Source organism: Lonchura striata, chromosome 31, assembly GCF_050655825.1.
Source record: "Lonchura striata isolate lonStrDom1 chromosome 31, ASM5065582v1, whole genome shotgun sequence".
NCBI lineage: Eukaryota > Metazoa > Chordata > Aves > Passeriformes > Estrildidae > Lonchura > Lonchura striata.
The window spans coordinates 4,153,547-4,166,607 of NC_140733.1; the positions used below are offsets into that span (position 1 = coordinate 4,153,547).

The following is a 13,061-nucleotide window of genomic DNA, read 5'->3' on the forward strand; positions in this document are numbered from 1 at the left end:
CTAGGTGTCCACGGCCAAAACTGAGATTCCACCTCCAAAATGCCCTATGTCCAAGGATAGCCCTGAGACGAAAGTTGTCAGGAGAGAGAGGTCTGGCTGGCTTGGCCTAAGGGTGGCCACCTCTCATCTTCTTCCAGAACTCTTGGATTTTGTGCTTTTCTTTCCTATAGGAAAAAAACATCCATCCTGAGCAGGTGTCCATGGCCAGAATTGGGATTCCACCTCCAAAACTCTGTACATCCAATGATTGCTCCCAGTGAAATCTGCCAGGACAGACAGGTCTGGCTGCCCTTGGCCTCTTGGGGAAGCCTCTCACCTGCTTTCAAAACACTGGGGTCAGTGGTTTCCTTCCAATGAAAAAGACCTGTCCTTCTTCTCAAGGTGTTCATGGTCAAAATTGAGATTCCTTCTCCCAAATTCCATATATCCAAGGATCTCTCCATGACAAAAGCTGCCAGGACAAACAGGTCTGTCTGGCTTGGCCTCTCAAGAGCCACTTCACTTCTGCCTCTGAAACACTGGAGCTCTGTGCTTTCCTTCCTATGGAAAAGAACCGTCCTTCTTATCTACACAGAAATGGCTGAAATTGGGGTTCCACTTCCCAAATTCGCTATATCCAAGGGTTGCTTTCAGACAAAAGCTACCAGGACAGAGAAGTCTGGCTGCCTTAGGCCTCTGGTGGAAGCCTTTCATCTGTACTTGAAACACTGGTGTTCCGTGCTTTTCTTTCTTTGGAAAGAATCATCCTTTTACTTTGGGTGTCCATGTCTGAAATTGGGATTTCACCTCTAAAATTCCCTATATCCAAGGGTTCCTCCCAGACAAAATCTGCCAGTACCATCAAGTCTGGCTGGCTTTGGCCTCTGGTGGCTGCTCCTGCCACACTGGGGCTCGGTTCTTTCCGTCCCATGGAGATCACTGTGACACTGTGGGCACCTCATGGAACCAAGGGGATCATTGTGGCACCACTGGAGCCCATGGAACCAAGGGGCCATGGTGACACCGTGGGGCTTCATGGACCCAGAGACCATTATGACTCTGTGGGGCCTGATGGAACCATGGAGACCATTCCGACCCTTCAGGACCTGGTGTCACCAAAGGGGCATTGTGACACCTCAGGGCCTCCTGGAAGCAAGGGACCATTGGGACACTGTGGGGCCCCATGGAAGCGAGGGAACATGGACCAGGTCTGGCTGGCTTGGCCTGCCAGGGGCCACCTGACAGGTCTGGCTGATCTTGGGATGCCAAGGGCTGACTCTCATCAGCTCCTGGAGCACTGGGGCTCAGTGCTCTCCTTTGTATGGAAAAGAACCGTCTGTCTTTTCAGATGCCCATTGCCAAAACTGACACTCTGCCAAAAAAAAATTCCTATATTCAAGGGTATCTCTCAGAACAAAATCTGGCAGCTCTGGCTGGACCTGTCCTCTGGTGGTCACTTCTCATCTGCCCCTAAAGAAGTGGCGCTCTGTTCCTTCATTCCTATGGAAAAGTACTGGTCTTCATGTACAAGGGACCATGGCCAAAATTAGAATTGGCCACTGAGCCCAGCTGGGCTCACGGAACCATCTGCAGGCCCGGGAGATATTGACTCTGCCAGTGCTGCCATCCTCCCTCCAGTGAGAGAAAAGGACACAGGGCAGGCACACAGAGGAGCAACACGAACACACTGAGGTCACTGAAGAGGAGATGCCTTGATCTTGGGGCTGGAATCCTCTGGTAAAGCTATGGAGAAGGATATCATTGATACATCAGACTCTCTTTTTCCCTAAAATACATTGAAAAGTATGGGCAGATGACTTGTTTCATCAAAGGCCTCCATGCTAAAGTAAGCAAATATTGAAGTAGTTGTGATCCCATGAGAAGTTTGAACAGAGAAAGAGCAGAGTGATGAGTCCCTGTGCCCTCAGGGAGAGAATAAGACCTCTGTTCCCAGAGATTAAGATGATTTCAGAAAGAGATTAAGAGAACCTTTGCTCTTAAACTGCTCATCTTTACACTAATACCCCATAAGTTGACATGGCTCATAAGCACAGCTGTGGTAAAAGTGGCGAAAAAATGTCAGGGACTTCACAAATGCAGATTTTTTTGGGTGGCTGCTATTTGTGGAAATGAAAACCCGTGAGATAACTGTTTTCTTGTGGAGAAGCCTCTATAACATTAACATGACTGACTTCTCTCCCTTAATGAAGTGAAGACAGACTATTCTAGAGGTGGTAAACTGACCGAAAATTTTATGTTTTGTCTCTTTACATTGTCAGGTGGTATGGTGAGGGGAAGTGTTCTGAATGTTCTGTTCTATCCATGTTGCTTTTTCTTTTAGTTACTGTTTTCAAAATTTTATTCATGCTCTTAAGGCTTTGAGCCGACTTTGCCTACCTCCTAATCCTATCTCACAGCAAGAAATGAGTAAGTATATTCTAGTGAGTGCACTGGTAATTAGCCAACACTGAACCCACCACAATAATTGATGCATTGGCTGAGAAATCTCAAATTGGTGAACCAAAACCACTACAGAAACTTCCTGATGAACTGCACTAGAGCAGAGAGAAATTGAGGCATACCCATGGTTTGTTAGGACTTGCTTGATCCTAATGAGCCCCGTGGTGCATTTGGAGCTGAGACCTGGAACCTCAGGGCCTGAGAGAAGATTGCACAAACCTTTCCAGGAGTCAAAGTCAGAGGAAAACCACAAAGTTTCTCGAATCTAAAGCATTATTGGGAACCACAAAGGTCCATCTATACCACAGGCTCTTCATGGACTCCTTGGAGGAGAGAACTGGAGGCCAGGATGGCACAAAAACCTCTCAGAGACTGAAAATGGCACAAAGAACTCTCAATGTGGAAAGGAAAATCCAAAATACCTTACAAAAGTTAAGAATCTCAAAGTATTCATGAGCCCCACTGAGTGTCAGTACAAAGCTCTCAAGGGACTCATTAAAGCAGATAATTGGGGCCATGATTGCACAAACCTATCACAGAGTGGATCAAAAGGCAAACACCAAGTACCTTAATAAAACTGAAATACCTTGAAGCATTAATGGGCCCCACTGAGTGTTGTTAATGACAAAGCCTCTCCAGGGACTAATTAAAGCAGATAATTGGAGACCAGGATTGCAGAAAGCTCTCAGAGACTCCAAGGCAAAAGCAAAAGCCAAAGTCCTTTCAAAAACCTGCAGTCCCTGGCAGCATGAAAGAGCCCCCAGGGCCATTCCTGACCAAGGCTCCCCAGGGACTCCTTCCAGCAGATCCTTGAGGCCACTGGGATGTGGGCTAGGGGGGATGCTGAGGTCAGGACCAGGGGCTGACAGTGCCCAGCCTGGCTGGGGCTGTGCCAGGAGGCCCCAGGGCCTCAGGACAAGGTGTCTCCTCACAGCCCTTGGTGGCACAGACCCTGCTGTGCCCCAGGGCACCAAGACTTGGCTTCTCTTTGTCCTCACCTGGCATCAGTGCCTCCAGTTCTCTGCTCTGCCTGGGGCCTGGGGACACTTTCCCAGTGGGTCCCATTAAAAGTCCAAGAAACTTTGGAGTTGGGTTCTGACTTGGAGCTCTGGAGAGGTTTCTGCAGCTCCCTCTCAGGGCCTGATGTTCAGGGCCTGAGCACAAAGCCCCAGAGGGTCATTAAAGTCCTTGTGCTGTGTCTGTGCTGCTGAGCTGGGCCGGGCTCCTGGCACAGAGGGTGATCCTGATAACCAAGCAGAGCTTCAAAAGCACATTTCTCTTGCTGAGCAGCTCTTCTCCCAGCCCAGCAGGACTGGGGCACTGCCTGCAGCCAGCCCGGGCACAGCACAGAGGCACAGAGAGCTTCAATCAGTCAGGGCTGGGAAGGGGCTGAGAAGTGCCCGGGGCAGAATCACTGCCAGCCCTTGGCACAGGAACCTCTGGCTGCAGGACAATGCAGCTGCAGCTCCTGGAGTGATCTTCTAAAGCTGGAACATGCCAATGCCCACAGAGCCTGTGAGTGCATTCTCTGCTCATCTCCTGTGCAGAGCAGCCAGGGGTGCCCAGGGCTGTCCTGCAGAGCAGGGTCCTGCAGCCCAGGGCGCTGTGCTGGGCCAGGGACTCTGCTGCCTGCCAGGGACAGCTCTCAGCCGGCCCTGGAGCTGCTCCCAGCGCTGGCCAGGAGCTGTGGGGGGAAGGAGCCACCCTGAGCAGGGCAGGTGCTGCTGCTGAGAGGGGCTGGCTGGGGCAGGGCTGCTCCCAGCTCCAGACCAGCCTGGGCACAGCTCCGGAGGACACTTCCCAAAGAAGGTAAGCCTGGGTTTGCTGTAAAGATCAGGAGCTTTCCTGAGAGTGTTTTCAATTTCCTGCTTGGAGAAGGATGGGAAAGTTAAGGTGATGACAAAAAGTGTTTTTGCTTTTTATACATTTTTCATATATCCATAGGTCTGTAAATTGGTATGATATAGTTATAAATCTATAATCCTTACATAACTCTATTAAACTCTTAATTAGCTCTATTAAACTACTAATTTGTACTTATATAACTGTAATCCTTAGCTGTCTCTAGTATGTTTTCTACCTATCTCTTTGATTTTACTAGAACAAGTTGTCTGTCTAAATATATTCCTGAAATACTGTATAGTATTATTATGAGGAAGAAGGACTACAATAAGAACATTTTAGGTTCTGTCCAGAATGTGAGCTGTCACAAGAAAGAGTGAAGACAAGGAAGCCCTTGGACCTACTCCAATGGATTGAGCCAGAGTTATGTAACTGGGGCAACTGAATCTCCTATTGAATGTTCTTGTTAAATATCCTAATTAATTAACCTCAATGAATTGTTGAAATCAGGGGCCAGAAGTGCCCCTGGGCTACCTGGAATCTTCCAATAAAGGTCTGGTTTTTACTGGTCTAACACTGTTGCAAGGGTTCTTTTTTTCCTCTTTTGATTACAGACAACAGAGGGATAAGAGAAGCAGAACAGGAATTGTAATCCCAGAATGACAGAACATTCTGAGTTGAAAGGATCATCAAAGCAATGTTTGAACATTTACAGAGACTCCAGAACGGTGACTTTGGCTGGTCAGTGTCTCTGCTGGGAGCCTCCCAAAGGGCCTTCAGCCACTCCTCAGCCCTGGGCAGCAGCAGCATCACCTCTGCAGGGCCCAGCAGGGCTCTCCTGAGCTGCCCTTGCCCAGCTGCACACAGAGCCTGCCCCAGCCAGGGCCCTGCACACAGGCAGGTTTCTGCAGGGCCGGGCCGAGGGCACACAGGGTGGGATGGGCTCTGTGAGCGCTGGCAGGGACAAGGCACCTCTCAGGAGGGGATGTCCAGGCCCAGGGAGATGCTCAGGGAAGCAGAGGGGGCTGAGCAGAGCAGTGCTGGGGGAACAAGCCCATCCAGCCCCTCACCTTCCCTCAGCCACATGGAATCCTTTACCTCTCACAGCTCTCAGTGGCAAATTCTGAGTGCAGCAGGAATGCTGGGGATTTCTGACTTCAGAAACCAGGAATGGTGAGTGGGTAGGAAAACAATTCCTTAAACCAACTCCTGCCATTCCGTAGACCTGGGAGTGCAGATGGTACCAAAGTTTTCTGCAGTAGGAATGATTCCCCTGACAAATCCTGAATATCCAGCCTTGTCCCTCTGCCACATGGCCACAAACCCAGGGCAGCAAGGCAGGGATGGCTCCTCAAGAGCCCCCACGCACTGCCCTTGCTGCTCCTGGCACACTCAGCCAGCACAACTGGAGCTCAGGCAGGGACCTGGGTGAAGGTTTTCCCAGAGCAGGAACAAGGGTGGGTGAGTCCCAGCAGGACAGTCTGCAGGGAATGGCCCAGGATTGGCTCCAAGCAGCCTCTCCTGACTTGTCCCTGTCCTTTCTCCATGAACAGGTGCCCACATGCAGCCACAGCAAATGTCCAACAGCAGCTCCATCAGCCACTTCCTCCTGCTGGCACTGGCAGACACGCGGCAGCTGCAGCTCCTGCACTTCTGCCTCTTCCTGGGCATCTCCCTGGCTGCCCTCCTGGGCAATGGCCTCATCATCAGTGCCGTAGCCTGCGGCCACCACCTGCACACGCCCATGTTCTTCTTCCTGCTCAACCTGGCCCTCAGCGACCTGGGCTCCATCTGCACCACTGTCCCCAAAGCCATGCACAATTCCCTCTGGGACACCAGGAACATCTCCTACACGGGATGTGCTGCTCAGCTCTTTTTCCTTCTGTTCTTCCTTGGAACAGAGCTTTCCCTCCTGACCATCATGTGCTACGACCGCTACGTGTCCATCTGCAAACCCCTGCACTACGGGACCCTCCTGGGCAGCAGAGCTTGTTCCCACATGGCAGCAGCTGCCTGGGCCAGTGCCTTTTTCCATGCTCTTCTACATATGGCAAATACATTTTCCCTGCCCCTGTGCCATGGCAATGTCCTGAGCCAGTTCTTCTGTGAAATCCCACAGATCCTCAAGCTCTCCTGCTCCAAATCTTACTTCAGAGAAATTGGGATCGTTGCTGTTAGTGTGTGTTTAGGACTTGGCTGTTTTGTGTTCATTGTTTTCTCCTATGTGCAGATCTTCAGGGCTGTGCTGAGGATCCCCTCAGAGCAGGGACGGCACAAAGCCTTTTCCACCTGCCTCCCTCACCTGGCTGTGGTCTCCTTGTTCCTCAGCACTATTATGTTTGCTCATCTGAAGCCCCCCTCTATCTCCTCCCCATCCCTGGATCTGTCCCTGTCAGTTCTGTACTCGGTGGTGCCTCCAGCCCTGAACCCCCTCATCTACAGCCTGAGGAACCAGGAGCTCAAGGCTGCAGTGAGAAAACTGATGACTGGATGCTTCTAGGGACATTAAACTGCTGGCCAATTTCTGCAAATCACTTGTAATAAAAGTCATCTTTGTTACTTCTTGTTGGTTTCATTTTGGACTTTCTTTGTTTTACATATTAATGTTGCCACAAAGAAATGCCATTGTTTGTGCCGTTTCTTATTTGATTCTTTCCACTATCCATGTGGCCACAGACTGTGTCAATGAGGGGCTGCGCTCTCAGTGGCTTTCAAGGAACTAAAGGATCTCCCAGCACAGTTTTCTGAAGAGATGCTACTTTATTGCCTTCTCTGGAGCTGCAGCAGCAATGTCTGTGTGTAGAGCTGGGGCAGATCAGTGCTGGCACAGCAACTCTGCTCCTGCTGGCCACACCATTCCTGATCCAGGCCAGGAGCCATTGGCCTTCTTGGCCACCTGGGCACTCTGCTGGCTCGTGTCCAGCCTGCTGTCCATCAGTCCCTGCAGGTCCCTTTCTGCCTGGCTGCTGTCCAGCCCCTCTGTCCCAAGCCTGTAGCGCTGCAGGGGTTGTTGTGGCCAAAGTGCAGGACCCGGCACTTGGACTTGTTAAACCTCACCTTGTTGGATTTGGGCCATGGATCCAGCCTGTGCAGGGCCCTGTGCAGAACCCTCCTACCCTCCAGCAGATCAACACTCACACCCAGCTTGGTGTCATCTACAAAGATGTCCTTGGTTCCAAGGGGCCCCTCAGTGTCACAATGTCCCTTTGGTTACACCAGGCCCTGCACTGTCACACTGGTCTCCTTGGTTCCATGGGGCCCCAAAATGTGACAATGGACTCCTTGGCTCCATGGGGTTCACACTGTCACAATGTTCTCGTTGGTGCCGCAGTTTCACAGTGGCCCCTTGGTTCCATGGGGCCCCAGGGTGTCACAAAGGCCCCATGGTCACATGAGGTCCCACACTGTCACAATGCTCTCTGTGCTTCCACAAGTCCCCTCAGTGTCACAATGGACTCCTTGTTTCCACGAGGCCACACAGTGTCACAGCGGCCTTCCAGATTCCCTGAGGCCCCAGAGTGTCACAGTGGCCCCTTGGTTACACAAGGTCCTGCCGTGTCACAATGTCCCCTTGGTTCCATGAGGCCCTGCAGTGTCAGAAGGGCCCCTTGGTTCCCCTGGGCCCTGGACTCTCCCAATGCTCTCCTTGGTTTGGCAGTGTCACTGTGGTGAAACCCCTCGGTCACACGAGGCCCCGCAGTGTCACCATGGCCTCTGTGGTTCCACCAGGACCCAGTGTCACGGGGACTCCCTGGTTCCATTGGGCCCCAGAGCACCACAATGGAGCCCTGGTTCTATGGGGCTGCACAGTGTCACCATGGTCCTCTTAGTTCCACGAGGCCCTGCAGGGTCACAATGGCCCCAGAGTGTCCCAATCATCACAGAATGACAGAACCAAATAGTCTGGAAAAGACCTTTGGGATCATCAAGTCCAACCAATGCCCTAATACCGCCTTGTCACCCAGACATGCCACTGAGTGTCACTGGAGAGGGACAGTGACTCTGCCACCTCTCCCCTGGCCTGCCCATTCCAATGCCCACTCACCCTTTCTGTGAAGAACTTCTTCCTCTTGTCCAGCCTAAACCTCCCCTGGTGCAGCTGGAGGCTGTGTCTTCTTGTCCTGCCCTCCAGCAGATCCACACTCACACCCAGCTTGGTGTCACCTGCAAATTTGGGGATGGTGGGCTCGATCCCCTCCCCCAGATCATCGGAGAAGATGTTAAACAGGACTGGGCCCAACACAGATCCCTGGGGGACAGCACCAGGGACTGGACACCAGCTGGGTGCAGCACCATCCCCACCCCTCTCTGGGCCCAGCCTCCAGCCAGCTCTTCCATCTCCCAGCCAGGAGGGAACCTGCCCAAGCCATGTGCGGCAGCTTTTCCAGGGAATGCTGTCAGAGACAGTGTCCAAGGCTTTGCTGAAGTCCAGATGGACACATCCACAGCCTTTCCCACATCCACAGGTGGGTCACCTGGTTATAAAAGGAGATCAGGTTGCTCAGGCAGGACCTGTCCCTCTTAAATCCACGCTGGCTGTCTCTGACCCCTCGGCCATCCTGTGGGTGCCCTGTGGTGGCTCTCAAGGTGATCTGTTCCATAACCTTGCCGGGCACCGAGGTCAGGCTGGCAGGCCTGGAGCTCCCCGCATCCTCCTTCCAGCCCTTCTTGGGGATGGGCTCACACTGGCACCTCCAGTGCTCTGGGACCTCCCTGGTGAGCCAGGACTGATGGTAAATGATGGGGAGCAGCTTGGGGAGCTCATCCACCAGCTCCCTCATCCCCCTAGGATGGATCCCATCTGATCCCATCCACCTGTGAGCATCTGGGTGGCTCAGCAGGTCAGCAGCTGCTTCCTCCTGGATTACAGGGGGCTGTTCTGCTCCCTGTGACCATCTACCAGCTCAGGAGAACTCTTGTCCTGAGGACAATCTCTCCATATATTGAAAATTGAGTCAAACAAGGTGTTAAGTACCTCAGCCTTTCCCTTATCTTTATTTACTCTATTTTCCACTGCATCCAATAAAGAGTAGAGGTTCTCCTTATACCACATTTTGCTATTAATCATAGACACATTTGTTAGTATTTTTCACAAAAGTGGCCAAGTTAATCTCTAATTGAAATTTCACCTCTTTCCTTTTCTCTTTCTGCATGATGTAACAACATCCTTAAACACTTGCTAAGTTGCCTGACCTTCTGTGCAAAGTTAATGCTCTCTCTGCTTTCCCCTGAGTTCCCACAAAAGCTCCACGGGCAGTCAGGACAGTGATTTTCCTCACCAGCTCATCTTTTGCCACACTGGGACAGGCTGCTCCATCCTCCTTAAGATTGCTTTCTCAAAATGTGTCCATCGTTCCTGAACCCCTTTGTTTTTAAGGGCTGTTTCCCTTAAAAAAAATCAGTACCTGATTTTGTACTCCCCAAATCTGCATCCTAAATAGGCCAAAGTCTGCCCTTCCTAATTCCAGTGTGGAAGTTTTGTTGCTGCCCCTCCTTCTTTAACAGATCATTGAAAACTTGATTATTTCATGGTCACTGTGCCCCAGGCAGCCTCCGACCCCCACATCTGCCACCAGCCCTTCTCTGTTTGTGAACAGCAGGAGACAGAGCTTTCCTTGGGAGTGGAGTGTTACCAAAAAATTGGTAAAACAGAAAACTCCTTAACACCAATGCAGCATTAAGAAGCAGCATTCTTTATTCAGGGGGATGCACGGGGGATAGCTTGTCCCAAAGCCGAGCATGCTGAGTACAGGAAAGTTTCTGTTCATATTCTGTATTTTGCACACATATAAATTGATTATGCTGGACTAAACACACATCTGATAATCATTTCCCCAAAACCATTAACATATTTCCCCTCCCCTTTACCCATGTGTTCTTCTGTCCTGGGGGTCTCTCTGGTGGTCCCTGGTGGTCGTGAACCCCAATGTTCCTGTGGGCTTGGCTGAGCTGGCAGGACACTGAGGCTGGTGAACTTCCAGTTCCCCTTCTCCCACAATGAGCATTGTGTGGTTTCCATAGGCCTGGGGTTTGGAGAACAAGCTCCAGGTGTCAGCTCAACTGGTGGAGACAATTTATCATCTGGTCACATGAGGTCAAAGAGTGGGCTATGACATCACATGAGTGATCTATGACAGAATGGTCCATGACATCATAGAGTGGTTTATTGGAGACCATCAAGGGGTTATGACATCATAGGCCATCTCTGTGACTTCACAGAGCGGGCTTTGACATCACAGGAGAGAGCTTTGAAATTGCAGAGCAGACTGTGACATCACAGAGTTGTCTGTGACATCAGAGACCAGCCGTGTGACATTACAGAATGGGCTGTGACATCTCAGAGAGGCTGTGTGACATCCCAGAGGGGCTGTGTGACATCCCAGAGGGGCTGTGTGACATCCCAGAGGGGCTCTGTGAGGTCACTGGGTTGGTCACTCTGCCCCAGCTCCCGCTCACAGTTTCTCCCAACAAGTCCAATGCTGTTCATGCCCAGCAGGGTCCCTGTCCCCCGGTATCCCCCCGGTCCCCCTGGAGCCACAGACTCCACCAAAGGATGTTCCACAGGATCCACCCCAGAGCCTGACATGGGGACAAGGGGCCAGGGCTGTGTGACCAGGACATCAAGGACGTGGATTATCCAGGCCCCTGTGGCCTGGGTTGAGTTCCCCAGGGCAGGAAAGATGTCTGGCAGTTGGAGCAGGGTTAGGGAAGGGCCTCCAAGGTGGGGCTGGAGCCCTTGGCCTGTGAGCAGAGGCTGAGGGAGCTGGGCTTGTCCAGCCCAGAGCAGGGAAGGCTGAGAGGCTCCTCATCCCAGCCTGGCAGTGCCAGCGAGGAGGGGATGGAGAACACAGAGCCAGGCTCTTCACCGGTGGCCTGGTGGGAGACAGAAGCCAATGTCTGGAAGGGGAAAGAGGGGAGATCAGCCAGGCCAGGAGGAGATGAAATGAGTCAGGCGGGTTTCAGCATTTCCTCAACACCAAAAGCAGCCTGACCTCCCTTCTCCATCCACCACTGACAGCTTTGCAAATCAGGAATTGTTTGAGCTGTTTTCCCCCACTTCAGGATGAGCATCCTGATACAAGAACCTAACTGTGTTTATATCTATCACAGAACCACATTTGTCAGAAATTCATGCTAGCATGAAAAGCACTTGTGGATGGTGGACTCATCAGACACTGCTGGGATGCTGCACATAGCTCAGGGAAGAGCGTGATTGTTATTAAATTGTGTCCTGTTCAACCATGGTCTGTTGGCCATGAAGAGAAACTTTCTGTGCCTCTGAGTTGTTGCTGTGGGACACGTGAAAGCACAACGCGGACCACCTGCTGCTTGCAAGGTTAAAAAAAGGACGTTTATTATCTGACTCTGTCTTTTATACCTTCCCAAGGGTGACATTGGATTGGAGAGTGAATGGGCCACCTCTCCAAAGACATTGGACAAACCACCAGTACATCAAGTACATAAAAGAATGTAAACAATACGTTGTTTACAGAAATTGTGTGGGAAAGTTCTCCAAAGGAATGTAAACTCAGAAGGCTTTAGGAAGTCTTAAGAATCAGGGTGACACTGAGTCTCACCAGTTCCTGACCGCAAAGGACACAAACCTGATGAGTTGTGGTTCCCACTCCAGTGGTGGCACTTGGACCTCCCTCCGTCCCCAGAGCAGAGCACCCTTGTCCCAGAAAGTCCCTGGCAATGCAGAGATGAAGGAAGCAGGACAGGCTGTGGGGATCAGGGGCAGGGCACAGCCAGGGATTTGGGGTGGTTGTAAGCCCAGGGCAGGACCTGGCCCTTGGCCTTGGTGAACCTCATCCCATTGTCCTGGGCCCATGGCTCCAGCCTGTCCAGATCCCTCTGCAGAGCTTCCTGCTCTCCAGCACAGCCACACTTCACCCAGCCTGGGCTCACCTGGAACTGCCTGAGGGTGCCCTCGATGGCCTCGTCCAGATCAGCAATAAAGAGATTTCACTGACCTGGCCCCAGTCCTGAGCCCTGGGGACACCCCTGGATGTGACTCCATTCCTCAGCTGCTCTGAGTGCGAGGGATTGGATGAGGGAAATTGTGGGGAGGAACTGGGGACAAAGTGTGATTGATTGTCAGCCATGAAGGTTCTTGATTTTCATATCTGTTCAGACTGCATTAAGAGGTGTTGGGGGTCAATATCAATTGGACATTGCTGATATAAATCAATAAACAGGGAAAGAAAACAGGACAAAACAGTTCTCTCAGTTTTCTTTTCAATATAGTGTATTCACTTTGAATACAGTTCTGAAATGTGTCTAATTAACCACAGAAGAATTGAGGCCTTCAGTTATTCCCAGGGGTATTTCCTGTTCGGGTATTTTGAACAAATGTTTGTGAACTTTTGTAAATGAATTCCTGAAGGGAAGAGCTCAAGAAAGAAGAGGCCTCTGGAGCAGCAAAATTCATCAGCTACCTCCAAGTGGCTGAGGATGCATCCCCATCAGAGCAGCAATGAGCAGAAATGGGCACAGCTCTGTGGCTGCCCCAGCTCTGGGATGGGCCCTGGGCCTGGAGCAGGAGCAGCTCTGGAGGGCCCCAGGGCCGGGGCTCTTGTGCTGGCCTGGGCAGATGGGATGGCAGGAGGGGCTGCAGAGCTCTCAGCACCTCAGGCAGAGGGGAGCAGGGCAGCCAGGGAGCTCCTTTGGCCTGTGCCAAGCCCCTTCCCCCATGGTGGGGCTGAGTCCTGGCTGAGCTGCAGCTGCTGCTGTGCCCTTGGCAGGGGCTGAGGCCATGGGGCAGTGCCCAGAGCAGCCTG

At 51.7% G+C, this 13,061-nt stretch overlaps 1 protein-coding gene across 1 annotated transcript; it reads left to right on the top strand.

Annotated features, from left to right (window-relative positions):
* Positions 1 to 5,857: 5,857 nt before the first annotated feature.
* On the top strand, positions 5,858 to 7,172 carry LOC146764764 (olfactory receptor 14C36-like). Its single transcript, XM_085563833.1, has one exon. The coding sequence runs from the start codon at positions 5,858 to 5,860 to the stop codon at positions 6,779 to 6,781; it is 924 nt and encodes a 307-aa protein (XP_085419959.1). The 3' UTR covers positions 6,782 to 7,172.
* Positions 7,173 to 13,061: the final 5,889 nt, after the last annotated feature.